The 27,368-nt window shown below is 41.7% G+C and overlaps 1 protein-coding gene across 1 annotated transcript; it reads left to right on the forward strand.

Moving 5' to 3' along the window:
- Window positions 1-596: 596 nt before the first annotated feature.
- Window positions 597-21,725, forward strand: LOC123036195 (orofacial cleft 1 candidate gene 1 protein homolog; the record flags this gene model as incomplete). Its single annotated transcript, XM_044455222.1, has 6 exons — window positions 597-669; window positions 972-1,148; window positions 13,522-13,608; window positions 18,519-18,602; window positions 20,888-21,069; window positions 21,666-21,725. Coding segments are annotated over 6 exons (663 nt in total), but the record flags the coding sequence as incomplete, so codon positions are not given.
- Between the last annotated feature and the right edge of the window lie 5,643 nt (window positions 21,726-27,368).

Consider the following 27,368-nt stretch of genomic DNA (forward strand, 5'->3'; position numbering starts at 1 on the left):
GAAGCCGTATCTTTGGATCTCCTCCTCTAAATATGTGCTGTACTTTGCAGAATTTTGGGCAAAATGTCCAAGAGTAGTTCTTATTGCTTTTGCTTATTTCCACAAGTACACTGATGACACAAGCAACCAGTTCCTTTCTATTACTAACAATGTTTTCAATGTAACTGCACCCTGAAGAAGTGATGGCTGGGGGAGGGGGAGGACATCACAGTGATAGATACAGTGGAAATAAATTATAGTGATCAAGAAACACACTTTTAAAAGCTTTCTATATATGCATCCAGTTCACAGACTAAATCCCCTGAATACTGGATCCAAGGGCAAGTTTTCTTTTGATGAGGATTCTTTGTATTAATTATAATGCTTTTAAAGGAAGTATTTTAATGTGACCTTCACTTGGCATTTGTCTTAACTTTTCTTCTCCTGTTTTTATTTAATTCTTCCACTTCTGTTGTTCAATTAGCGTTTGACCCCTTTAGCAGAGATGTAAATTAAATGACATTTCAATGCCATCCCATATTTAAAGTACTATTTTAGTTGTGGATCATAAAGGGTGATCTTCGTTCTTAAGCTAATTTATTCATTTAACAATTTCCCCCCAGAAGTTCCAGCAGAAGGCTCTGCAACAAGCTAAGCAGAAGAAATCCAAGTCGGCTGAATTTCTGATGGGTGAGCCTTGCTTGATGAGTTATTGCTCATAATTTGTGTAAGGATTAATTAACTAATTACAGACAAATGGCTGTGGGCGAAATTTTGCTCTTGCTTGTCAGAGTGCAATTTGTAATTATTTTAATCATTTATTCCCCCCCCCCACCATTTTATAAAGAGTTAATTTTAACCTAATTCTGTTTTGGTGTCATTTGATGCTGATAACACTGAAGTCTTTCAGTAAAAGAATTATTAGAAGGAATGTTTTGCATGTCACTGTTTTGGGTGCTGTTCTGACCTTGAGGCTTTCCCCCCCTCAGTAGGAAAAGATGAGAGAGTTGCAGCAGAAGGGACTGCAAATCCAGCTTTTAACATCAGCTGCACTGATCTTTCAGCATATCAGACTTCAGAGGAGGAAGTTATTAGACATGACAAGCTGGATAGCACCCTTGCAGCTCACCGAGAGAAACGCAGGCTGCAAACCCGAAATGAACCAAGAGGTGAGACTTCACTCTTGATCATCATCAGATTGAGTGACAGTGGTTCGGTGCGCGACCTAACTGGTACATTCCACACTGTGCAACAGACATGCCATCCCAGTGCATTCCAACAGGGCTTCCCTAGAAAGCTAGGATGTTAAAATTGGAAGGACAAAATGATGGCTGGAAACATCTGTCGCAGAAATGTTTGGAGGTCCCCCTGCCCTTTCCCCTTTGTGTTCTGTACATGTTTGCTGTACATGTTGCTCAGAGTCAGGAGAAGTTTCAATGAAAAGTATCCTCTTCTAAATTGCCTGAATAGCTGTGTGGTGCCAACAGTAAACAAAGTTAGTGGAATTCCACAGTACTGGCACACAGGACATAGATATTTATTAGCTATAGAGTACTAATATGTGTTGTTGCTACAACAGCAGTAGCCTTACTCTTATTGAAGGATTCATTCCGTAGCTTCTGATGCTCAGCATTTCTATGGTACTTTTGAAGAATGTGGAAAGCAATCTCACATACCACTTCTGTAGCCCTCATAGTGAAGATGTGGACAGGGCCAGTCCTACCTTTGGGCAGAGTGAGTCTCACGTGCCAGTCATTCCCTTCCGCTGGGGGACAGAGCTGTGCATTCCAGGCAGTGAGACATCATGCCTCATTCACAGAATTGCATGGATTGTGTGTGTCTGGTTATTGTCATCTTCCACCTGTGAACCTCCTCTGTCTTTTCCTAGCATTTTTTTCCATCTCTCTCTCTCCTTTTCTCTCAGTTTAAGGAGCAATTCTTGTCTGGAATGGACTATGTTCCATTGGTGGCCACAGGCAGAAAGGGCAGGGTCAAAGTGCAATTCTTAAAACTTCTCAGAGGTAATGTCAACTCACAAGTAAGGAGGACACACTTCTGCATGTTTACTCAGGAGCAAGGAGGACTGAATCACTGCACTGCACTAAGCCCATTTAAGGCTAAGAAAACAAGCTTAACTTTCCAGCAGTCCATCCTGAGCATCTCACATGCCGTACTTATGTACTGGTCTGCTATTTTAGGTTTCTTTTGTATTGCTCTTATAGGAGACTGCCTTACACTAAATCCAAGCAAATCATCTAACTTAGCACTGTTCACACTGGTTGCTAGCAACTGTCAAGGCATTGAACCAAGAACTTTCTGCTTGCAAAGATATACTCTGACTGAAGTCATGCATAGATACTCTAAAAAGTCTCCATCATATTTATGGGTAGGAGAATTGAGGGTCCATATTACTGAATTTTTCCAGGGGCAGAAGGAATTCTCCAACAGTTATTCTCAGGCAGGACTCACAAATAGCAGTGCCCATGAATGAATGAATGAATGAATGAATGAATGAAACAAATGAAACTATGCCTTTCTTCCTTTTGTCCTAAGCAGCAAATGTGTTGGCAGCCAGGTTACATCCAGCATCATCTGAGGACATAGTGGTGGGAAGCAACATCCACCACCAAAAAGGTGGTGAAGAATATGATAGGAAGTTCTGCAAAATATTCTTTTTCTAGGGGGTGTCAGGTATGTGCTGAGCAAATGATGAGAATCTCAAGAATGATCTCGGACAAACATCTTCTGAGAAATCCCAACTTTGTCCTAGTAACAGCCACTCTTCAAGGAGCTTCATGTTTAATTTTCAGGTAATCACTCACTTCATAGTAAACTGTTCAGCATGAGCAAAACTCTTATGCTTTGTGCCTGCAGAACATGAAGAACATTTCCCTTCAGGTTTTGTTCTTACCTAGAAGCTGCCTGAGTCTGCATTGCCAATATATCAGTCAAATAATCTAGGAAACATTCAGTCCAATTGAAGAGGCTATCCCAAGGTTGGCAAAATGCTAGATTTCAACATCTGGCACAGTGTCTACCATTTGGTTTTCTCCCCACCCCCTTGTCAATAGACTATTGCATCATGGTGATCTCTTGGCCTTAAGCATCTCTTAGGTTTTTCTTCTTCTCTTATGGATTGGCCATTAAGTTGTTTAATAAAAGATGCATCGTCTAATAGGGGTTTGCTAACAGGCTCTCTTAACACTAGCAAGTGCATTTTCTCAGGCATTCAACCCCACAACATTTCTGCAGGAATGCCAGCAGGTCCAGCGCTGGCACAATGCCCTGTGCTGCCTGCAGGGGAAAAAGAGAGAGAGAACCACCAATTAAGCCTATTGTGCTAGGAGAGCTACTGTATGAACCAAAGCAGATGCAGCCAACTTTGCAAAAAGGAAAAATGAGCAGGGCAGAGGCAGAAGCAGAGCCAGAATTTTAAGGCCATCCTGGCAGAAGCAGGGATTGTGACTCTGCTTATACTCATGGACGTTATCTGGGACCTATCAACACTGAGTGCTCAAAGCAGAATTAAATGTTCAGACAGACACATGGCACAATTGTCCTTGGGACTGTACCACCTCCACATGCACTTGTCTAAAAGCAGCAGCATGCCAAAATCGTCCTGCCATGGGTGGTTCCAGGTTTGGGAGGCCCTTGGGCAAGATCGCTTCTGCAGGACCCTGCCTGACTGGGTCCATCACCTTCTCATAGCCCACTCACTTGCACTTTTTCTCAGAATTCAGTTTGTACAACTGCCCAGAGGAAAAGCACAAGGTATATGTGCAAGCTGCCCAGAAAATTCTCGGGTTATGGGGCAGCATAGAAGTAGAAGGAAATAAATAAGAAAAATAAAGGACACTATTTTCACTTCCTCCTCTGGTCAGAATCGGCATGTTTGGAGAGGGAAGGGGAGCGAGCAGTGACAGCAAAGAGAAATAGCAGGGCTAGGAGGTGCAAAGGTTTGGCAGTAGACCCCCTGCAGCAAGTATGGGCCTTAGCAGATACCCACTGTTGTCTTCCTGCAGGTGGAGAAGTACCAGTCTAGGTAAAAGATGATCTCTAAAGTCTTCTCCTTGACTTTCTGTGCAAAGAGTTTTGAAACCAAAAAGGTATGTTGTACAAAGGGATTGTATATAGTACAATTGTATGAATTCTTTGGGAGCTTTCATAAATTTCTATTGCTCTTCTATATGGGTTCTTCCATTGCTGCCATTGATGGTCTCCAACTTGAATGAATGAGTGCTGTCCAAAATGTCCTGCCTTGGCATTCCTGCTTTTGTAAACTGAAGACTGTGGTCTTCCCCTTCTTCTTCTGCCTTTGACTCCCCCAGCAGTATTGCGTTCTTCAGTGAGTCTTGCCTTCTCATGATGTGACTGAAGTGTGACAGCTTCACTTTCATCATTTTTGCTCCCAGGGAAAGTTCTGGCTTGACTGATCTAGGACTTCTCCTAGATTTCTGTCAGTCAAGGGTGTTCACAAAGTTCTCCTCCAGCATCATGATTTGAATCCATTAATTTTCTTTCACAACCTTACATAGTAATTGGAAATACAATGATGTGAATGATCTTGGTTTTTGTCTCAGTGAATTGTCCTTACACTTGATGATCTTTTCAGATTCCTTCATTGCTGCTCTTATTTATTTATTTATTTATTTATTTATTTATTTATTTATATTTATTAAAACATTTTTATGCCGCCCCATTCGCCGAAGCCTTGGGGCGGCTCACATCATTAAGTTAAAATAATTATAATATAAATTAAAATATAAATATAAAATTAAAATACAACAGTACAGTATAACTCTTCCAAGTGTCACTCTTCTTTGTTATTCTTGGCTGCAATCTCTATGAATTGAGGACTGAGATAAGGTGTGTAAAATCTTTTACAATTACAGTGCCTTCATTGCTGACATTGCACTTGTATAATTCTTCTGCATTCATTTATTTCCTGACTGTTCAGTTGCAGTCTGGCATTTGTTTCTTTCACATTCATCAGAACATTACTACTTTCTGCCAGTAATAGGCTATTACCTGCATATCTTAAATTACTGATGTAACTTCCACTAATTCCCCCTCTTCCTTCTGTTCCTAATCCAGCTTTTCTTATGATACATTCTGCAGAGAGAATACACCATTGTCTGATGCCTTTTTCTAGAGGAAACCATTCTCTCTCTCCATATTCTTTCCTAACAGTAGTTTCTTGTCCATGATACAGGCTATGCATCAGAATTATTTGATGCCAAATAGTCAGGTGCTGAGGTGTAACACTGGCAGTTTCTATGGAGCTATTTGCTCCCTAATGAACATTGCAACACAACCTAACATAGAAAACGAACCTTTTCTTATCAATAATTTTCTTATAACAGACAAAACAGCATGAACAGTTGTACTATGTAATAATCATAACAAAATACTACAATCCAAAGTACCTGGCAACAGCACCAATACAAATAAAACTGGCTCTAGAGCCGCAAATTTCAAATGTCCTTTTGAATACAACTTGTGTCCTCTTCAACTTGTGTCCTCTTCAACTTGTGTCCTCTTCAACTGGTCTGGACACAGAAGGGTCAGCTGCATGTACAGAATCCTCAAAACCCTGGAATAAAATGCCAATTCAGTTGTATATACATGAATTCATTATGTATATCAGGGATTTTACCAAAACCAATTTGTATTTCAGGGATTTTACCAAAGCCAACAGCCTTAGTGGCAACAGCAGCTCCTGTCTCTTCAGGTTTCCCACTCTTTTGGAGTCAAATTTCTCACAGCCCCGCTCTTTCTTAGTTCTGCTCCATAGGGCTGAGCCCATATTTCATAGGGCTTACATTGGCACACCCATTTCTTTCAGAACCATCTACAGCTTCACATGATTCACACACTCACAGGCTTTGCTGTAGTCTATAAAGCACAGATGGAAAATCTTTGGTAAGTTCCAGTAGCCAGTGTATATTTCCAATATTATCTCCAAAGCCTTTTCCTTTCCTGAATCCAGTTTGAACACCAGGCATTTCAAAATCTATACAAGGTAAAATTAGTTTTTGCAATACTTTGAGCACCACTTTGCTCTCATGGGAAACTAGTGCAATGGCCCTGTAGTTGCTGTACTTCTCAGCAACTCCTTTCTTGGGGATTGGAATTTATATAGAATGCTGCTAGTCTGGGGGCCATGCTTTTGTTTTCCATATTTCTTGGCATATTCTTGTTAGGATCTGGACTAATTTGGTCTCTGCATCTCGGGACAGTTGCACTGGTACCCTAGAACCCTTCACTTCCCCTATAGCTAGTTGAGAACCTCCTGATCTGGGGGGGCAGGGCCTCATCTTCTGGCATTATTTCTTGTTTCACTTTGATTATTCCATCATAGGGTTTGCAAGGTAAGAAATTTTCAGAAGTGGTTAGCATTGCCGCCTTCTGTGCTTGAGCATCACTGCCACCCTCTGTGAAAGTAGCTGCCCTTAGAGAGATCCATTTTCTTCTGCTGTTGTGACCGTTACCTCTCTTCCTTTTTTGCTTCTTCTTCTGGAGTCTCAGCTTTGACCATTCCACCTTGGGTGACCTGCTCAGAGACAAGACTAGTGAGAAAGACTGGCCTCCTCGTGCCACTTTTCTTGGCTTCTCTGGCACTCTCAACCTGCTTTGCATTAAAGTGTGCCTCTAGGCAAGGAGGACATATTTTACTTCTATTATAAATCTGCAATTAAATATATGTGATCATAGAGTATAAATACATTTCATGTATTTGCAAAAGTATAGGTACTCCTGAGGAATCTTCAGCTTTGCCCTCAACTAATTATTTTTAACATTCTCCAATGAAATCTTTTATTGAACCTCTATTCTTTACCTTCTGTGATGTGTGCTAGATTTTTAAATTAGATACAATTTATGTTCTGTTTGACTGTTACCAAAAAGAATAAATCCATATTAAATCTGTAGCAAGATCCAGCTGCTATACTTTTAGAACTTGATGAATCCCCATGCACTTGACCCATGATGGAATTAAGATCTTTTGCTCGATCAGTGCGTGGTCTGACTCACCAGGACAGAAAGCTTTTAGTCTCCTTTTCTTGGAAAACATCCAAGCAACCGTCTTTCTTGGCCATTGTCCATTGAAAGATAAAAGGGGACCTCATTGTTCCTCAAGTAAGATGCAGCACATTTCATCTGTCTATGTACTGCCTGAGGAACTCTATGGCAATGACTTGTGGCTTGGATCAGTGCCATGAGAGCAGGGCTGGCATCATATTGGTGCACCTGCTGCAGGCCCACACCTGGCAGGAGCCTCCTGAGAAGAGCTCGCTGGGATCGCTCCCTTTTTGCAGCATGACCACCTGCTTCTTCACCACATCCCACTCTGGTCCAGCAGTGGTGGTGGTGAGAAGTAGGAGCAGGCACTGTCTCTGCTTGGTGGCTTTCTGCTCCCAGGCCAGCAGTAGGAAGGACGAGAGAGAGGTTAGCTCCAATCTAGGTTACCTCCCACCCACTGCTATTTACTAAATGAATAGCAGTCATTCCACAGACAGTAATTTGTGGATCAGATCTAGTCTGGCCCTCAGCCATCACAACACCTTGTCAATTATCAATTCCTTCAGTGGTTGCAGGATTCATCTTGGAGATTCTTTTTCTAAGATGTCCCTGATGGCACCTTTAGAAATACAGACTCCTGAAACAGGTCTATATATATACTCATACATGCATACATACATATGTAATCCAGCACTGAAATGTGTACTTCTTGGAATAAAATGATATTTAAAACAAAGCTGGAGACTTCATCTCTTTATTCCATTGGGTATCTGTTACCTAATACAGATCAAAATTACTTAAGTAAAATTTAGATTGAGACCCTGGGCTTGTTTCTTCCAAGGGAAAAGCCTGAAAAAAAACCTTTCTGCTCTGCCAAATTGTTCTGGTCAAAACCAAAGAAAGCCATCATGCTGACTTCTGCATCTTTATAATGTTCACACATTGTGTTAGCATTTATTTTTGCTGCATGTTCATATGCGCAGTGTAAAGAAGCGTAACACAAATTTCTCAGCGGAACTCTTCATTTGCATGTTATGTGCTCTCAGATATTTCCAAAAGCAAGTGAGTAATTAGTATCCAATCTATTCATAAATTCACATAATTAGTAAAATGCTTTTGGTGGTTGCCTAATGGAGATGTTAGTACAGTTAAAAGGTTTAAGAAGCAAACAAACAGATCAATGATGGCTTCCTTCACTGAGTCATTTTCTTGGATCCTGGAGGGATCCAATTCCCAAGAGAAGATGGACCTTGGATTAGATGCCGATTGCTGATTTCCATTTTTTCCTCTCCTTTTCAACTGCTGGAATCTAAGCCTGTCTAGTAACTTCATACTAGGTCTGACCTGGAGGCCCTTTTTCAACCCAGCGTGTAAATACGGAATGCAGCCTTGCACAGTTTCAGAGAGATTTTAGTTTTGTTCCACCTGTTGGAGGGGGAATCCTTGACACCAAAATCGGCTTAGGGAAGAGCATCAGCTCAAATAAAACAGCTTTACTCCATGCTAAAATGTGTGATGCCCAGAAGCTTTCTCAGTCTTTCTGCAACACAGTTCTAGTTGACACACTACCTCTGTAGAATGGCTGCAATGCCAGCTCCAGGTTTTGAGGACCTCTGAAGTCAGCTTCCCTTAGTGAGTCTACCTTTCCTCACCATGATCACTTAGTGCTATTAGTCCACATCGTCTTCTTCAGCATAGCTATCACTTGTTTCTTTGTGTCATCTTTGGGGTATGAGGCATACAGAATCAGAACACCAGGGCCAGGGATAATGGAGCTGGAAGGAGAACCCAACCTTACAGAGGCAAGTCTCATACATGGACAAGGTGTGGTAAGGCAAGAAGCAGAAGCAGCATAAGGAGCAGGTGAGGACCAAACCCAGGCAAATGTGTGGCAAGACCAGTGACAAAAGTGGAGTCAGGATCAGGCAAGATCCAATACATTGGTGTACTGGAGTTAACTACCAAGCTGGGAACACAAGACAACCATCACAAAGACTGTTGCAACAAAGCTGAGCAGGAAAGGGAAAAATTTATGGAATTTCCTCCGACTCCTAGTGGCCTGCCAGATTGGACTAAAGGCGATCCTGCAACCACTCACATGTCTGGGGCTGACCCTGCAAGGACTTGCATGATGGGGCAGGCTGTCTTGGCAGCCAGGCCACCTGGTGGAGCTGCAGTGCATGGCTGGCCTTGCAGATCCCAACAGCTTGTCAGGCAGATGGCAAGAAGGCAGTGGGTTCTCCTCCTTCTCCTTCTCACCACTGTCACTATCTGGCCAGAGGCAGCTGAATAAGCAGGTTGCAGTGGTGAAGAGAAGGAGCAACTCCAGGGTGGTTTTGTCAGTGAGAGCCTTGAAGGATGGTCCCCTTGGAGGAACCCAATCATGCCTCTCTTAAGATGGGCACCAAAATTGGCTTCCTGGTGATCAGGGCCCCATGTTATGAAGGTAACATAGGTAAGTACTGGCTAGATGGGCTTCTCAGATCACTGACTACTTCCCAAGACAAAGCAACACTTTTTTCCGGATGCAGAATTCTGGGTGATAAGAAAAGCAGCCCAAAAAGATGGTGGGAATGATGCATTTACAGAAACACTATTGTGTGCCTTCAGAACAGACAGAAATATAGAATTTTTCTTGGAATGTCAGTGAGACGTTGGGCACAAGGTCTAATTTTGCATCATTTGTAGCATCCTCTGGTAATACATTATGAAGTGTTCTGTTGTCCATAACACGCCACTGCAATTGGAGGAACATTTTAGAAGCGTGCAAAGGGGCACAAATGCAGTCAGTGTGTCAGATTTATACTTGACTGTGCTTAGAGTAGACCATCTGAGATCAATGGGATTTATGTTAGCCATGATGACTTGCCCTGCTCAAGTCTGGACCCACCCCTCAAGTGTACAGAATGATTATTCTATGCTTAAATGCAGCAAGGGAAACACATCCTGGAGGGTCACCTTTCTAGGAGACTATTTGCTCTTAGAAAAGGGATGGCATCTGCAAAACAAAGGTACACACATGATCTTCCTGCTGCTGGGTGCAGAAATCTGGGGCTAGGAAGCTGCCTGCAGTCCTGTTTTTGCATGTATGCATTCCAATTCAGCAGGGGACATATTCATGATTCCTAGCTAAGAATCTGACGTGCATACACAATTGAGTCTTTGGGAAAACATGTTTGATGCCACCTCCTACCATATAAATTGCACTGCCTATATTTCATTTTAATTCCTATTGCCTTATTTCCCAGTATAGGCTGAAAAAGCTGGCTGCATTAACAGGGGATGGACCCTGGGCCAGGGCATATCAAAACCATTTTGTATATTTTTATGCGGACTTTTCAACAGTGCACAATGTAGAGCTATGAAGGAGCCATATCTAGATATGCATCACCGTTTTCTCTTGAACACCCAAGTGAATTATTCTGCCAATATTTGAAAGGAAGCGTGTTCTCGCAGTGCTGTGTGCTAGAGGAAAACGATTACACTGAATAAGGTAGACTAGCTCTGTTATTGCGGTACATAAGACTTTGATTACATACTGCCAGGATTCATACCAGCCTAGTAGTTGTTGACAGATAAAGTAACAAAAATGAAACTCATTTATTTTTTCTTTATTGAGACCTCAAGGTAAAGCAAATTTTCAGGTCTCGTACTTACCGCGTGGAAAGAACAGTGGCTGACAGTCAAAGTGTGCCGGTCCAGAAATCTAAATTAAACCTAGTTTCATATCAAAGTTTCATTTAGTCTCTGTAAAGGAGCTGCTGCCTGGATTACTTTTCTTTTTTTAAAGCTAAAACAAATATATTGTGGATTGCTGCACTGTGTCCTGGATATATTATCCTTGTCATTTCTTTCTTTCTGTTTTTTTCTTTTTCCTTCCTGTTCTTAACAATGTAAGTGCAAACTATAATCTACTCTTTAATTTAAACCAAAACGTATACTCAGTTCTTATTTATCGGTATATGTCAACACATTGTTCAATGCAGAGAATCCCTGTTTATTTCCAACAATAGAAGAAACGGCACAACATCTTTAGTTATGTATCAGTAAGCATGTCAGGACAAAGTAGAATGGGAAGACCCATAACCCTCTGAATTTGGGGGATCGTGAGCATGCCAAGTAGGACAGGGGAAGGGCAGAGGTGGAAGCCACCTCCATGGTCTTCCCACCCTGCAAAGATGGGCAATTGCGGGTGTATAACTGTGGCACTTTGGAGCAAGCGGGAAGGAGACTGAGGTGCTATCAGGATGCATAGTTTCTTGGCAGCTCCAGTCTCCCTCCCTGCCACCCTCGCAAACCCCTTCTCTGAGGTCACTCGTACGACCTTGGAGAAGCAGTCAGCATGGCTCTTTCTGCACTGGCTGCAAGCAGTGGGGAGAGAGCCCCAGGCACTGTCAGAGGGCCATCAGATTGCTCTGCAAATGGCGCTTGGTAGAGTGCACACAGCAAAACACACGTCTCCTCGCTCCATTTACAATTACAACCTGTTCTGCTCCAAGGAGCTTAGAACATCTTGTGCGATATGGAAAAAAATGTGACCCCTATCTATATGAATTTCTGGAATTATATATATAAATTTCAGAAAATGTATGTGCTTTTTCTGTTCTTTTCTTTGTTTGATTTTTACAACATCTCGAAGCAGCTCACAAAATAAAATAATAACAATTTGCAATAAAACCCACCAATAAAACAGCAGAATTGCCCATTAAAACAACTAGGGGTAGCCTGCACAGCTAGCATTCAAGAAACTGCTTGGGAAAATAGAGGAGTCTTCAGCTGCCACCAACAACGCCCCATATGAGTAGCCCACATGGCCTAGATGGGGAGATCATTCCACATCACGGGAGGCACCATGTGGCTTGCCATCTCCCATGCAGGACCAAATTTCCACTGGGGGGCTGTGATGTGGTGAGCAGAACCTACCTTCAGAACATACAGACCAGAAGGTCTTCCTGGAAGGAGGCACGTTCTTAGGTATTTATTTATGTATAGTTTTTCTATCCCATCCCATTACTAAAAGTCTCTGGTATGCCAGTACAGAACTCTTAGGGTCTCCTAAAACTGCAGTAACACCATAAATATGGTTTGGCAGCCAGCAATGCAGTCGCATGTTCACAGAAGGATGGCTGGCTGAGCAGGCCACCTTCGACCCACCCGGCTGCAGCTTCCGTACCCCTCCCAAGATCTGTGCCACACAAGGTGCACTTGAGTCTGCAGTGTTCTCTGCAGGGACTTCTTAAGCATGGGCTGTTCTTGCAACAATAGCCAGGCTTACATTGCACCAACGCGCCCGCAATGTCTAGATGTTCTTCCCTCCACCAATGGGGATTTCCACATGGTTGGGGAAGCAGACTGAACATGGAGGAAGGCTGGCATGTGTCCATCTCTTGGTATTTAGTTATTGCTGTTGCAGAAAGCAGTGGCCTGCTAGGAGAGAAGTACCAATATGCAATATACATACCCTTTGCTTTGTACCCTGAGGCCAAATGTACCAGGTGGCCCTTCTCACTGATGACATACCAATCCCAGAGTGTCGGAACCATGAGAGGAAGGGATTCCCTTGAGAAAGATCTTCTGCTCATCTTTTGGAGATTTTTTTATTTATTCACATATTTATATGTTGCCTATAACTGCCAGAACGGCCTCCCTAGGCAGCTCACAAGAAATATTCCCTTGTCTCATGGTGGAGCGTCCAAGCTCTCTGTGTAGTATTTTCAGGGCACTGGAGAGGCTGCCCTAGGAAGGAGATATGGGGAAAACCACATACACCAGCAAAAGCCTGTATGCAAGTCACAAAGAGACCCACAAAAGGGAAATCTCCTTCCTCTTCTTCATCTCTGCTCAGCCCATAGAGGATTCTGTGCCAGCTGATGTATTTCCTTTTTCTTCTCTGACTTTTATTAGTTACTGGAGCATTACATTCAGCCAGCCATGGAAACTGAAAGTGCTAAATGAGTACTTTTATTCCATCAAAATCATTGTGCGGATGCTGAGCCCAAGTTAATACAATTGCTGTTCAGATTAATGAAGCAGCATTAGCAGCATCTCCTCTGTAATTAAACACTTCCATGGTTGACAATAGTATTAAAGATGTACCAGATGTTGAAAGCTCAGTGGTGAAACTTAAAACTGTTAAAACTGAAGGGGTCACCTGTGAAACACAATCCCCTTAGCAGTCACTTTCAGAACCCATCTCTAGGATAATTTTGTTTTAGGATTTGGTAAAGGTGTGTAGCTACCACCACTGTTGTTTTTATCAACCTCTCATCTACATCTGAGGATTTTCTCATTAGGTTCTGAGCAAAAGTAACATAAACTGAACTTGTTCCCAAAATTACCTTTTTTGACCTTTCCCAAGATGATAATTATGAAACCAGTCAGCTTAGAAGACTTGTTAAAAAAGATCTTATAGAGTAGTCACAGAAATGCCCCTCTTGTGTGCTGGTGTGGAATTTCAAAATTAACATTTTGGTTCATGTGCTTCTAATAATCACTGACCCTCACTTCATGTACTTTCCACAGGAAATGAATGCAGCAGAAATTACTTTGACCCTCTGATGGATGAGGAAATAAACCCAAGGCAGTGTGGGATGGAGGTCACCAAAGAAGGTGAGGCAGAATTAAGTATGTAATTTTTGTGTCAGAATATTCTTCCCCATTCATGGAAATGAGGTGACAAAGATCACAAATTCGGTTCCATTTAAATATCCAGCCTACAATTTAAATTATAAGTCTTAGCTGCTCTAAACATGATGGGAAGTCTCAGTAATTTTTGATGAAGGACAGTGTGTTAGTGGACAAATACAAGCAACTCAGTGTTACATTTGGTGTGGCATGCAGAATCCAGGTTGTGCTTCTCCGCTGTAGCTGAAATTGAAACAAAATATGTCCACCTAAGCATGCTAGTTAATTAAAATGTTTTAAATACCAAGCCCAAACTGGCATAGCAAATTGTATAATTTAGGAGGTCTGACTTTGAATAAAGATGTTGCAGAGCTAAATACTATGCGAGTTCACAACCAGGTTTTTGCTGAGAAAAACAAGTGTTTTCCTAGCATCTCAATCCTGTATGGAAAATGCAGCAAAGTTAGAAAGATCATCATTCCATTAATGTTTTAAAAATTCTTTTTCTAGCTTACCTCAAGATTTGTAGCATGCTTTCAAAGATATTATTTTCTTTAAAACAACAATGAGAAGCAGATACCTGCATACTAAAAGAAGACAACGTTCCTAAGAATACTAGGTTAATATGTTTTCTATAGAAGCAATGCTGAAAGAAAATCTCCTAAGCCATTCATTCACTTTTATTTTTAAATCTAAAAGATAAACTACTTCCTCCTGATTTTCATTAACCGGTGTCGTCGTCTTCTGTAGCCCTTATCTGCTCCTGTCCTGTGTAGGTGCTTAGGACAGTTTGTTCTGGTGAAGCAGGCAGAATTGAATCAACTATTGTAGTCCCATTTATTTATTTATTAGACTTATATTTTATTTATCTATCGATTTATATCCTGCCTTTTTCCTACAAAGGGCTCAAGGCAACTTACATCATTCTCCTCCTCCATCTTATCCCCACAACAACAACCTGTGAGGTAGGTTGGGCTGAGAGTCTGTGACTGGCCCAAAGTCACCCAGTTGGCTCCATGGCTGAGCAGGGATTAGAACCCAGATCGTCTGAGTCCCAGTCCCGTGCTCTTAACCACTACACCACACAGGCTCTCTCTTATATCCCACTTTTTTCTCATAACAGACTCAAAACAGCTTAAATCATTCTTTCCCTGCTGTTCTCAGACTTATCCGCACAACAAGAACCCTGTGAGGCAGGTTGTACTGAGAGTCTATGGCCAGCCAAGTCACCCAGTTGGCTCCATGGCTGAGAAGGAACTAGAACCCAAATCTCCTGAGTACCAGTTCCATGCTCTTGACCACAACACCACCAACTTTCACTTCAGTGCCAGCCCCAAGTTGTTGAGGGTCCTTTGGTAAGACACCATTGTTGTTGCTCCTTGCTACCACTTGCTTTCTTGGTGGGCAGAGAGCCAGGTGGCAATAGGCAGGGCCACCTCCCGCTCTTCCTTTTCACCACCACCATCACCTTCACTTGGTCCACAGCAAGAGGCAGGTGAACCAACAGGTTGCCGTGATGAAGAGGAAGTGCAGCTCCTGGGGCCTCCTGTCGCCGGCTTCCAGCTTGGGTGCAGACTCAGCCGCTGCCAGCCCTTGGCCCCGGCTGTCCGCCCTCTGCTAGTGAGCCTGAGAATCTGCAATGCCGCCCTAATGATACTTCAAATTGGCGTTTCGTGAATTTACAAGAGGAAGGGATTTCATAACTGTAGCAGTAAAACTCAAGACAAATGTATGTATCCTTGATATGTAAATATGGCACATGGAAATTCAAATGCTATGGTCTACTTTAGCAATGAAGCAAGAAAAATGCTTCAAAGAGCTGTCTGTCTGTCCATCCATCCATCCAGTATATTTATTTGTGTGGACATTACAGAAAACACAGCTCATCATCCAGTACTATTATCAACCCTATTTCCATATTTATTTATTAAATTTCTAACCTGCCACATTAGTCGTAAGGCTCATACTGTCATCTCATTGTCCCTGGCCTTTTGGAGTGTGAAGATAAGCAACAGAAATTGCATATTAAAGTACTCCCTTGTGTTGCAATGTAGAACAGATAGAAACCCTTAGAGAAGTCCATCCAATTTGTTTATTGTGTCTGACTTAATATGCTGGGTCTTCCTACGTCTCTGGGAGCCATGTCTAAATGGCTATCTTGTTAAATTTCTCTTCCTGCACCTCTAGTAGCACTGCCACTGGAGAGCCATGTGCAAGTCCAGCTTACTAGAGGTAGCCTAGCCATGGGATCCAGCCTCATGTTGGCTGAGATCCACAGCACCATTGTATAACACCAAATGTTCTTTATTCCAAGCATAATTACTTTGATCACTTGAGGACCCAGATTGGGAGTTGGAGTTTTGCATAATGTGTGCCCAGAAAATGCACACTTAGTTTTGAAAAGCCCAATTCTCTTCTCCCACCCTCCTGTCCACATCATTCTCTCTCTCTCCCCTCTCTCTTTCTCTCTCTCTCTCTCTCACACACAGAAATATAAAATAAGTTTTTCAAAAAGTTATTTTTCCTTCTTCTCCTTGATGCTTCTGCCTAAATCCACCCTCCTTCCCATTTGTCAGACATTTAAGGAGGAAAGCTCTGGTGGAAACTGGCAAGACTGCAGCAGGGTGGGTGGCTGGTGGTCTTAATTTGAAAACCTGAGAGTTGGCAGGTGGTGATTCAGACTATGCAGCTACACTTGGCTTTGCAAGGAAGAGGGCTATAGGGTGAATAGCCAAAAGAAAACTATTGTCTCAATAAACTAGAGGGAGGTAGATGATACTCTCTTGATCCCTATATTATAGGATCACAGCATGTGGTCCATCGACTGCATGTTGGCCCATTCCTGTCCTGTATAACATGTCCAGGTCAGGCTGATGTGTTGGAGCAACTCGGAAATCGGATCTTGTTAGTCTTGCTGCACCCTCAGCTGCTGGGTCTGAGAGTAAAGTGGGCCTGACAGAATTATTACTTCCTTTGGCCTTAACGTCTCTGCTTCTTAAATCATGACTGGATTTCCTCCCTCTTTCTCCCAGCAAAAGCTTTTACCTACAACTGCTCCTCTGGCCCTCATTCCAATGCTGCAGATAGTTGCCCTTCAGATGTTCTCCCAGCCCTGCGCCAGCCTCTTATTCATGATGAGTAGCCTAAAGACTGCTTAACGTTGCCATCCTAAACACATTGCAGTCCCAAACACAAGCACTGAACATGGCAGAACTGGCTTCTGAGTACACCTCCGTAGCTGTAAATGTCCCAGCTACATAGCAGGGCAAGGTTGCATGCCTCTTGCCCACACACACCCCTTTCCCCTGGGCTCATGCCAATTCCACCGGAAAGGCACATTCCATCATCCCGTATCTACATGGCCATCCCATGTCTAATGGCCTCCTAGCTTTATGAGGATAGCGCCTGGATAAGAAACTCCAGTGCAGCTGATAATCTCTTGAAGAGCTGCACTGCATTATATTTGCATGCTTGAAAAGAGGTGCAGGACTGTCTTCACCTCCCTTGGGCTTGATTTACTCTGTTCTTCCATAGCTACCTTTTCAGCAGAAAGGGGACAGGTGAAGCCAACATTCTTGATCTGTGCCTCGTCCAAGAGGCAAGCAGAACTTTGCTATCAGTTGCCAGTCCCTGTCAGCATCACTGCAGAGCTGTTTTACATGTTATTTCTTTAAGGTGTGCTTCTGAAACATGAGGGGTCTTCTAACATTTTCACACTTTTATATTTATAATTTATAAATATATTTTATATATTTTTTGTTGATGGTGTTAAAAAGTTGGTACGCCGCTGGGAAAAACGCATCACAAAGGAAAGTGACTATGTAGAAAAGTGATGTAATTTGTTTTTGAAATTCTTAATAAGTATAATTTTAAAAAGTGCAGAAACTTTTTGAAGTATCCTTGTATTTCTATATGCTGGTAGATACTAGTACCAATACTAATTACATTGCACAACAGAACAGAAATTGCTGCAGAAATTTGCCCCCCACTGTCAAAATTCAGTGGCAAATCACCAGTTTCCCTCATTTCCATAGCCAGTGCTAGTTACATTGCACAAATGTTGGTTTACTGTAGCATAACATCATGAATGCTAATGTGGAGCCTTATTGGATATCCATGTATGCAAATTATATATCAAATGGATATACTTGCCAGGGAGTTAGGAGAGGCTGTAGTTTCTTAGGTACATAGCACAGGTGGTGACAGTGATGTACAGGTTTTGTTGAATCTATCTACTCTACATTAGTTCATGAGCATTAGCACAAAATTTGCATTAATTGACATGGATTAGTGCATTTGCTAATATGCTCTTGTACTATAAAGAGCATCAGCCCACATGTAAATTAGTGCAAATCCCTCTCCCAACATGAAAAACCAGTCTGAAAGTCTACATCACTTGGGAAGAAGCTGGTAGGCAGAGGAACCTGCAGTTCAGTTTCCCAGAAATCTGAAATTGTTTAAATCTGTTCCATTTTCTTTGATTAAAATGCCTTCCACAGCAGAGAAGTAATGCTGCATTTGACAAATTATTCTAAATTTTCATTTGGTCACTATTTTTATGTATCTCCACTCTCTTTCTTTATGCTTCCTCTTGTTGTGTTTTGTACATTCAAATTTCTTGGATCAGGGAAAGAGTTCTTTTTCCTGAGTAAAATTTATTTAAAAAGAGTATCATTTGGCTATTTGAGAGATATTGAAGTAGCATTTAAAACATTGTACATGTTCTGGGTATACTACCTTTTTTCTTAGCTGCATTCTTGCAATAGTTTGCAGCATCCTATTCAAAGAAATGAGCTTTTCCTCTTTGTGCATTTTGTTATACATCTTCCTTAAAAAATTTTGACTTTCTGTAAATATCCAAAGCTATCTGACCTTCATTATTTTACTTCTTTTAGTGCCAGTCAAGTTGGACGAGAGACTCCTTTATGACAAATTGATGACATTTCTAGATGAAGAGAACAGAAAGTTGGCAATACATGGTAAACTAAAAACACCTTTCTTTCAGAAGGCTTGAACCATGTACAACTGGTGTCTCTTTTGGTGCATTTGCACATGCAAATGTCTTGATGTTTCAAGGTGTGTGTGTGTAAGTTTGTGTGAGAGAGAGCAAGGTGTATGACTGAGTGACTTGCCATGAGCTCTACATATGTTTAAATGCCACAGGTCATAAAATAATATCAAGCAGTCATATTATAAGAGGCTCATGAATACAGATTTATAGTCTGTCTAGCAAATAGATTAAACTCAGAAATGGTACCAAGAACCAAAGCAATGCACTACTATAGCAGAACAAGGGTCTTTACTACCCTCTGATCCCTGTGGCTTCAGACAAAAAGATACAATGAAATAATCATTAAAGCCATCCCTCTAATTTGGTGGCTAATAATATTAAATAATCAGTATTTTCTTTCTGTTCTCTAGAAATCTCTCCATAGGTCGCATAATACCAAAATATCAATTTTCCAGTGGTGGTCAGCTCAAAAGACGTATTATTTTAGTCCCAGGTAAATTCCAGCCTTAAGGACACAAGGAAGCACCAACCATTTAGGTTCAGAAAAACATTTTTGTAGTGCACACAACTGATTTATTCTTAGGAAACCAGAGCAACCAGGGATCTAAATATAACATAAAATGTGGCATTTCTAAATAATTCTATATCCTGTACTGGATACAGCTTAACTCTATCTAGGACATTTTTGTAGCAGTATTCAGAAATCTCAGCACAAAAATGTATTAGCTGAGCAAAAGTTGACATGAAATAGCTGTAGAAATTTTTCTCTGGTCTTCTTTTGTTTATGGAAGAGTTAGGATGAGGAAGATGAAGGGAAAATGCTTAGTTAGTTTTGTGTCTTGTAGCATATGGAAGGAAAGCATAAATGTGACATTTTCCCATGGAAATGTGCGTGGGGGGGGGGTGGACAAATATAAAATCATGAGTTTCCCTTCTGATAACCCAGATGAGCTGAGATGTGGACAACGTGGATGTTGTCATCTTTTAGTGATCCTAATATGGGAAAATGAAGAAGGGGTTGCTCTTGATTATTTGTGATCAAAACTTATGGAACATCAGAGCAGCGTACACTACAGTCTTCAAAAAGACTTGCAAATGCGAGCATATGCTTGCAATGGTGAGAAGAAGAATGGACTGAAACAGTCAGTTCAGTTCCACATTCAAGTTGGTTGCTGTCAAAAAGCACATCTATTTTTCAGTGAGATTTTGCCAACTTTTTCTCTAAGTTCTGGAAATCAAAGACAAATCTTGCCAGAACTGGGAAAAGGCCTTTGAAAACTGATTTTTCTAAAACTCCAGGGAACTGTGCAGTCTCTGAGCTGATCTGACCAAGCTTGGGGGTGTTCCCTGACCCAAATCAGTTCAAATCTCTATTCTGGGATGGGGAATGTTTAGCAGATGTTCTTGGACTGCACCTCCCATCATCCCTGGCCAGCATAGCCATGGTGAGGGATTATGGGAGTTGCAGTCCAAGAACATATGAAGACTATGCCTGATGAAAACATTCTTTGTAGCCCCCATCCCAGTGGAAATAGGTAGAACTGGAGGAGGTTCCAAATGTGCCCCAACTAGTGTTGGGATTGAGAAGGGCAGTTTTTCTTGGTGTGCGTTCCCAGGGCACTCTGATCTGGACTTGGAGGATGAGGAGCGGGGAGGGGGCTTGGAATGCGAGACAATTCTAGACATTGAGAAGATTGGCATGCAGAGAAAAGGCATGATTGTTTCCAAAAGTGAAACAGTAAGAGACCACATGGCTGAGTGAATGGTACACAAAAAAATTAATAAAGAAAATAAATAAGTAAAAATAAAAGGCTACTCCTGAAAGGATAGGGCCCAAAAATACTCATAAGGAAAGTTCCTAGAAGTAAGTGCTAAATTGGGTTCAACAACCCTCCCTGTGCTTGCTCAGAGATTCATTCTGGGTGATTGTGCTTTTGGAAAACATGTTGGGGAATAAAGAACGGTTTTCAAGAAAGGTCTGTGGCTTTGAGTGTGTGAAGGGAGGAAACCTAGCTGACAACAATTGGGTAAGGGATCAGGGATGAATTTTATTGGAAAAAAGGAGGCACTGGGTGGAGACAGCTCTGAGGAGGACACGTCAGAAGCTCCCAGAATGTGGCATCAACTTCCCTAGGATACATTGAGTTAAAAGTATTTTACAGTGTGTTGAATCAGTCTGAGTCTAAGAACTACAAAACTGTGACAAAGAAAATGAGTTCCAGTAGATATAGTCTACCACATTCTTGTTTGTAGACACAGATTTTGAAAAGAAACATGACGAAGACACTTTCAGTTCAGCATGGCCCTTCAGCGGTGACGAGACCTGTGATCTTGCTAAGGAAGTTGAGGATGAAGAAACTCTCACTTACACTGAACAATTTGACAATGATGTTCAAGATGAGATTATTCTTCTCAGCAAATTTTCCTTGGAACAGGTCAGAAAGAAATACCAACACCCCACTCCATTGCTCCATTGCTATATTTTTAATGTCTGTCTTCTCACTTACCATCTGCATTAGCAGACTTCTTCCACTCTCTTCCTACTTCTTTTGCTGCAAATTTTATAATGCTTGCCAAAAATATACCTCTCAAACCAATAAGGGAGCCAAAACACAGTGGTATTCCATAATCTGCATTTTTCTATGCTTGGCAATGCAGTCTGTTGGAGAAAAATTAACAAAAATATGTATATATTATAGAAACATGCATATATTATAGAAGCATCTACACAACACAACTTTACATCAGTGGCATGTATTTGAAAAAAAATATGTACAGAAATGCATATATCTGGGTAAAAATACATGCAAATTGCCATGGAGATATAAAAACAACAAGAAGCAACAAGAAGCCTGTACAGAAATAGGAGAAAAGAGGTTTAAGACCTAAGAATCTAACAGTCTCAGCAAACCCTGCACAACACCGTAAATAAGCAATTCTAAAAGTGGGAGACTGGCTTAGATTAAGGTTGGCTGTTGCATTGATGGATAAGCTCCTACAGTGCATGAAATACACTCTGACACTGATGCAGAGGGTTGTCCAGAACAGTTTTTCGGGAGGCAATGACAGTGGGGAGAAGAAGAAATCATAAAGGTTGCCCACTCACCCCTTTACTCCAGCTTGAGAAGAAAGACTCTCCATCCAACCCACTGCTGTATCACAGGCAATCAATAAATAAACTGCTAAATGCCTACCTGTTAAAGAAATGCTGCAGAGCAGGTTAATTTGAATGCGGTGAAGAGCTCAGTTTTAGGTGTGGCACTCACGGCCTCACTGGGCTTTTGCCCAGGAAGTGGACAGCCCTCCTCTTCTAAGCCTTAGAATGTTTGCTCAGGGGGAAACTTAGATAAGTCACCCTTTTGAATTAATATCTATTGATTTGCAATGCAAGAGGTGTTGCTCTTCTGATCAGTTGGTCATTTTGGAGTAGATCCCCCAATTATCATGCCATTATTGACAGAAAGAGAAAAAATGCTATAGGGCAGTAATATCTGCAGTAATAGGGCAAATATGTACTTTCTTTAGTACATATCTAAAGAAAGAAGCAAGGCAAAATGAGGGCAAGCTATGGGTTTTCTACAGTAGACCTAGATTTGAAATGTTGCATGTCAGTCATCCATTACAGAATCTGTGGAATGTCAGAGGGAATTTCCTTCTGTTAAACCAGGGGTCTCAAACTCAACTTACCTGGAGGCCGCTGGAAGTAGAGTCTGGGTGAGGCTGGGCTGCATCAAGTATTCCACCACTGTGGTGGTGGTGGGCCGCTCATCCTGTGGCCGGCCCGGGTGCCACCGGCACTTTGAAGGCTGCAGGGCCCCTCTCCCGTGCCCTGCCCAAACTGGCAATTGGCCCGTGGGCCGCGAGTTTGAGACCCCTGTGCTAAATTATCTCTTTTTATCCATATAATTCTGAAATAATAGGAAAAAAACCCCTCCATAAAAGTTGTATCTCTGGAATTTACAAGTCACATTTCAAGTCATGTCTACCCAGAAATAAGAACTATTAAATTCAACAAGATTTACTCCTGTGTAAGTGTGTATAGGCCTGCTAAACTTCTTTATAAATTTCAAATGAAGCATGGTATTATGAAATATAATAAGTATGATAGGAGACTCCCAATGGTACACAGTTTTAAATATGAACAGAAGTTATAAACACTCAGTTTACTGTCTCTTTTTATATTGCTGTGAGTTTTAAAAAAAATCTTTATATCACAGCTGTAAGTAAAAACTAAATTTTTACTCTGACTCCTTATGCCATAGTCCATCGCTGCAGGTATTTGAATGTTTATAAACTCTCATTTGTAACCATTGAATACCTTCCCTTAACTGGCAAGGGAGAATTTGACTTTACATGTAATAGAACATATAGCATTTAATTAGCTCTTAATAGTCACAAGTGGAAGAGATAATTATTTAATTGGGTTTCTCCCTTTTTATGGTAGCCTTAATTGATTTGTTACTTGCCTTCAGGTAGAGACTCAAAGGTATTACATTACGTACACGGTATCCTGGGGTTTCTACTTCCTGTCCTTTTTGTTAGTCTGTCATCTCCTTCTCCACTTGGACATGCCACCGTATAGAATTAAAAAAAACCCAAAAAGGAAGCAATACAATGCTTTAGATGTAACACACATTGTTCTGTTGTGGGCAATAAGGCACACCAGGAATGCAAGATCTTCCCTGGACTGGTAAGTATTGTCTTTGAAAAGTAGCACCACATTTGAAATTTCTTCATATTGACCCACCAGAGAGTCTGATAGCTCTATCTGATGTGCTTTGTTTTATGGTGAATTTGGGAAGATCCAGTATTCCACTAATCCTATTATGCAGCTTATATTCTTCCTACAAGATAGTTCTTCTAAATATGCTTCTTCTGGCTTTGGGGAATTTGGCGGTGCTAACCTATAAAATTTAGACAAAAAAAAGCTACAACCCTAACAAAATACTTTATCATTTAAGTTTCCACCTGCCTAAACCTCTGGAGAGCTGCCATCAAGCAGAGCAGAGCAGAGCAGAGCAGAGCAGAGCAGAGCAGATTATTCTAGGTCAGATGGACTAATGGCCTGATTTGGTATAAGGATGGGATTTCATATGTGTACAGATGGGACTATTCAAAGGCAGCTGTGCTGACAATAAACTATTGCTTGAAATATGGCAGAAAATTTCAACAGAACTACAACTGATGTGTGGGGCAGATAAATGGACCCGCTATATTTTCAATGCATGGGATGCCACTGTAGTAGCACTGGATCAGGCCCTTCTATGAGCAGGCTGTGCTTTACACAATAATTGTTGATTAAGCTTCAAGGGATTGTCTTGCTGATTGTTCCTAGACTGTGGAACTCCCAGCTGATGGAGGCTAAGTCAGTTCCCTCTAGGCCAGGGGTCTCAAACTCAACTTACCTGGGGGCCGCTGGAAGTAGAGTCTGGGTGAGGCTGGGCCGCATCAAGTATTCCACCACCACGGTGGGGGTGGGCCGCTCATCCGGAGGCCGGCCCGGGCGCCGCCAGTGCTTTGAAGGCCTCAGGGCCCCTCCCCCATGCCCCGCCTGTCCCGGCAATTGGCCCGCGGGCCGCGAGTTTGAGACCCCTGCTCTAGGCTGTCCTGCTACTGGCAGGAAAAGACCTTTCAAATATCCATCCATCCATCCGTTTTTTTTAAATTCAAGAGGGGTTTTGCCCAGTAAGCTGGTCTCTTGGGTTGGATGCTGTTTTTATTCTGTTCTTGAGGTGTTTTGATTGTTTTAAAAGAAGTTTTAATTGTTTTTGTCAAGTTTAATTTACAGATTTGTAAGATGCCCTGAGTTGATTGTAAGATGCCTTGAAGGCCATTTTTCTTGGGGAAAAGGGAGAAAATAAATCAATCAGCCACAGAAGCAAATGAATATAATTGTGTGTGTGTGTGTGTGTGTGTAGGGCATACAATTTCTTTTTATGGGTTAATTAACAGTATACTCATTATGCCACATGCATAGTGTAAACCTATCTATTTATAAGTAAGTCCCTCTGAATTCATTGAGACTTTTTCCTAGGTAAGAGTGTCTAGGGCTGTAGCAACAAAGAACAGCAGCACAGCAGTCCTTTCGAAAACAAACACCACCTTGCACATTTTATTCTATTGCAAATCCTAGCTGTGCATAAATTGCTCTATGCTGCTGGAAATATTTGTATTTTTAAACTACTTCCATTGACTTGATCATGTACAGCCTTGAAACAATTAGTGTTCAGGTAAAATGTACATAACTGGATTTGAGATTTGGTGAAGAAGAATAGAAATGTGCAAAAGATGCTGTTTTTGTTTGATTGTTATCACATAAAATAGCTGCCTTGTGTTATCTATAATACTAACTCCCCTCCCTCTTTTTAAAGGGATTCATCCTAAATGTTAGATAAAATTGTATCACAAATAGATCTTTACCTCTTTATTATGGAATAGCATGTGTTCTTAAGACAACATAGACAGAAGAAAACAAGAATCAGACAGTCTTTGAATGAATGCTTGTTGGGAACATTTTTTTTATATATTTTGTATTGTTAAACCATTCCAAGACTTAGTAATGGGATGTATAGAAATGTTTTAAACAAAACAAAACTACTTATTTATGTATTTATTTTTGGGTTGCATAAGCCACACCAATAGTCCTAAATAGGACTCTTATCTTGGAAAGAGCATCATGTATTTATCCATTTAAACTCTGCCTGTGCTTTCATTCTCCTCTCTGTGCAATCTGATTCAGTCGACTCAGAAATAAGTCCCATTGAGTACAGTGAGACTTATTCACAGGTAAGTGTGTACAGGATTATGGCCATAGGGTGCATCCCAAGAGGGATGATCATGGTCCCCTGAACTCAGATGATTGCTGGCATCCTATGATGTGTGGGAGGAACATGGAGGCTGCTTGGTTTGGGAATGAGGGTGGCAGCTGTTCTTGGCACACTCTCAAGAGTCACACCAATCAGGATTCCAAGGCAGGATGGAGGGGAAGAGGTGGAGGGAACATGTGGCATTCAAGACCCTGAGATGATAGAAGATTATCTGTCCAGGAAGGCCCTAAGAATAGCCAAGATGGATGAGAAGCTGGGTGGGGACACAGCAAAGGAGCTCTCAGAATCAGATGAATCTGGTTCAACTCTTGACCCTGCAGCATGGCATCAAAGATGGGAAGGCCATCTAGGAGATGGGCTTATGGAATGGAGGTGTGTCGCTTTCAAATGGGCCCTTTGGAAGGGATTAGGCCCAGATGTACTCAAAAGCAGGGTTTCTGGAAGTAGTTGCTTAGACTGGGTTGAACGAACTGCTCTGTGCATGCGCTGGGATGCATTCTACAAGGGCAGTGCTTGTTGGGTGTCCTTTGATGCATAAAGAGCTTTTGCAAAGAAATGGTCCATAGCCTTGGATGCGTGAAGGGCGGAAAACATGACTCAGGACAACAAGAATTTCAGCTGTCTGACTGGGAGGGAAGGAGGTCCCCCCCCCCCAGGATACTGGTACTGTGGTTCTGCTGGTCTGCTCAGCTCCCCACTCTTTAAACCCCATCTCTGAAGTTGCAGTTGTGCCCCAGGAGAAGGAGCTAGCAGTTGCATGGGTGGGGAAGGCCCTCCCACCTGGGAGCAAATTTCTGAGGTTGGATCTGGGATTGTCAAGCGTTGAATGGCCACACAGATACTGTCCAGTGGCCTTAGCATTGTGCTGTTCATTCACTATTAACTGCTACCCTGCCTTAGGTCTTCTGGCAATACTTCGTGGCTTCTATTTTGACCACAGGGTCCTAGACTAGATGTAAGGGGGAAGATGCAGGCATGGCTTCTTTTTCCTGGGCTAAAAGCAGCTGACAGGAGAGGGTGGGATGAACCAGATCACAGCTCTAGTGCTGGAGGAGGTGGATTAATCTTCCACACTTAATTTCCACTCCACATGGAGGAGAAGAAATTCACTGTACCTGGTTTTTCTCCCCCCTGTTCATGAACCCTGGTTCTCACATCCGTAGCTAATAGCCACTGCAGGATGCATTTCAAGTTGGGAAAATGGTGGAGGGAAAAGAGAAAAATCCCCTTAGTTCAAATTATCCTCCTCTGGCATGGTTGCTTTAACAAAAGAAAAAAACATGTCAGGATATCAGTCACAAATGTCACACATCATATATCTAGTTTGTCTCTGTTGGAGAAGAAACCTAAGGGCTGCATTTATTTTTGATCTTAATATTCAAAAAATTCACCTTAAAACAAATATTTATTGTAATGATTTATTATTATTTACATTTATATATCACTTTATTAAAAATCCATAGCTGACTCATAGAAATTTAAAAGAGTCAAAATAAGAATTTTTGGATAGTGAAACGTTAGAAAATTTAAATATTTGCCTTATTTAAAAGGATAGATTAAAAAAAGATGTCTTCGCACTCTTTCTAAAATCCAAGATAGTGGGCCACAGTCTATATTTTGGGACAGTATGGGAGAAAGCCCTTCCATGCATGCTCAACAAATAGACCACTGCAGATGATGCCCTCAGAAGGACCTTTCCAGCAGATTTCAGTACCTGGACAGGTTCATAGACAGCAAGGCAATCCTGCCTTAAGCCATTTAGAAGGACTCAAATGCTCACCTTGACGTGTGGTCAGAAAGTAATTGATAACCTGTGTGGATCTTTCAGCTGTAATATGGCACCAACACTGTGCACTTTTTTGCAGCCAACCTGTCACATGTTGCACCAGTGGTAGTTTCCAGACTTT

The sequence above is a fragment of the Varanus komodoensis genome, unplaced genomic scaffold (assembly GCF_004798865.1).
Source record: "Varanus komodoensis strain SLA01 unplaced genomic scaffold, ASM479886v1 scaffold8, whole genome shotgun sequence".
Classification (NCBI taxonomy): domain Eukaryota; kingdom Metazoa; phylum Chordata; class Lepidosauria; order Squamata; family Varanidae; genus Varanus; species Varanus komodoensis.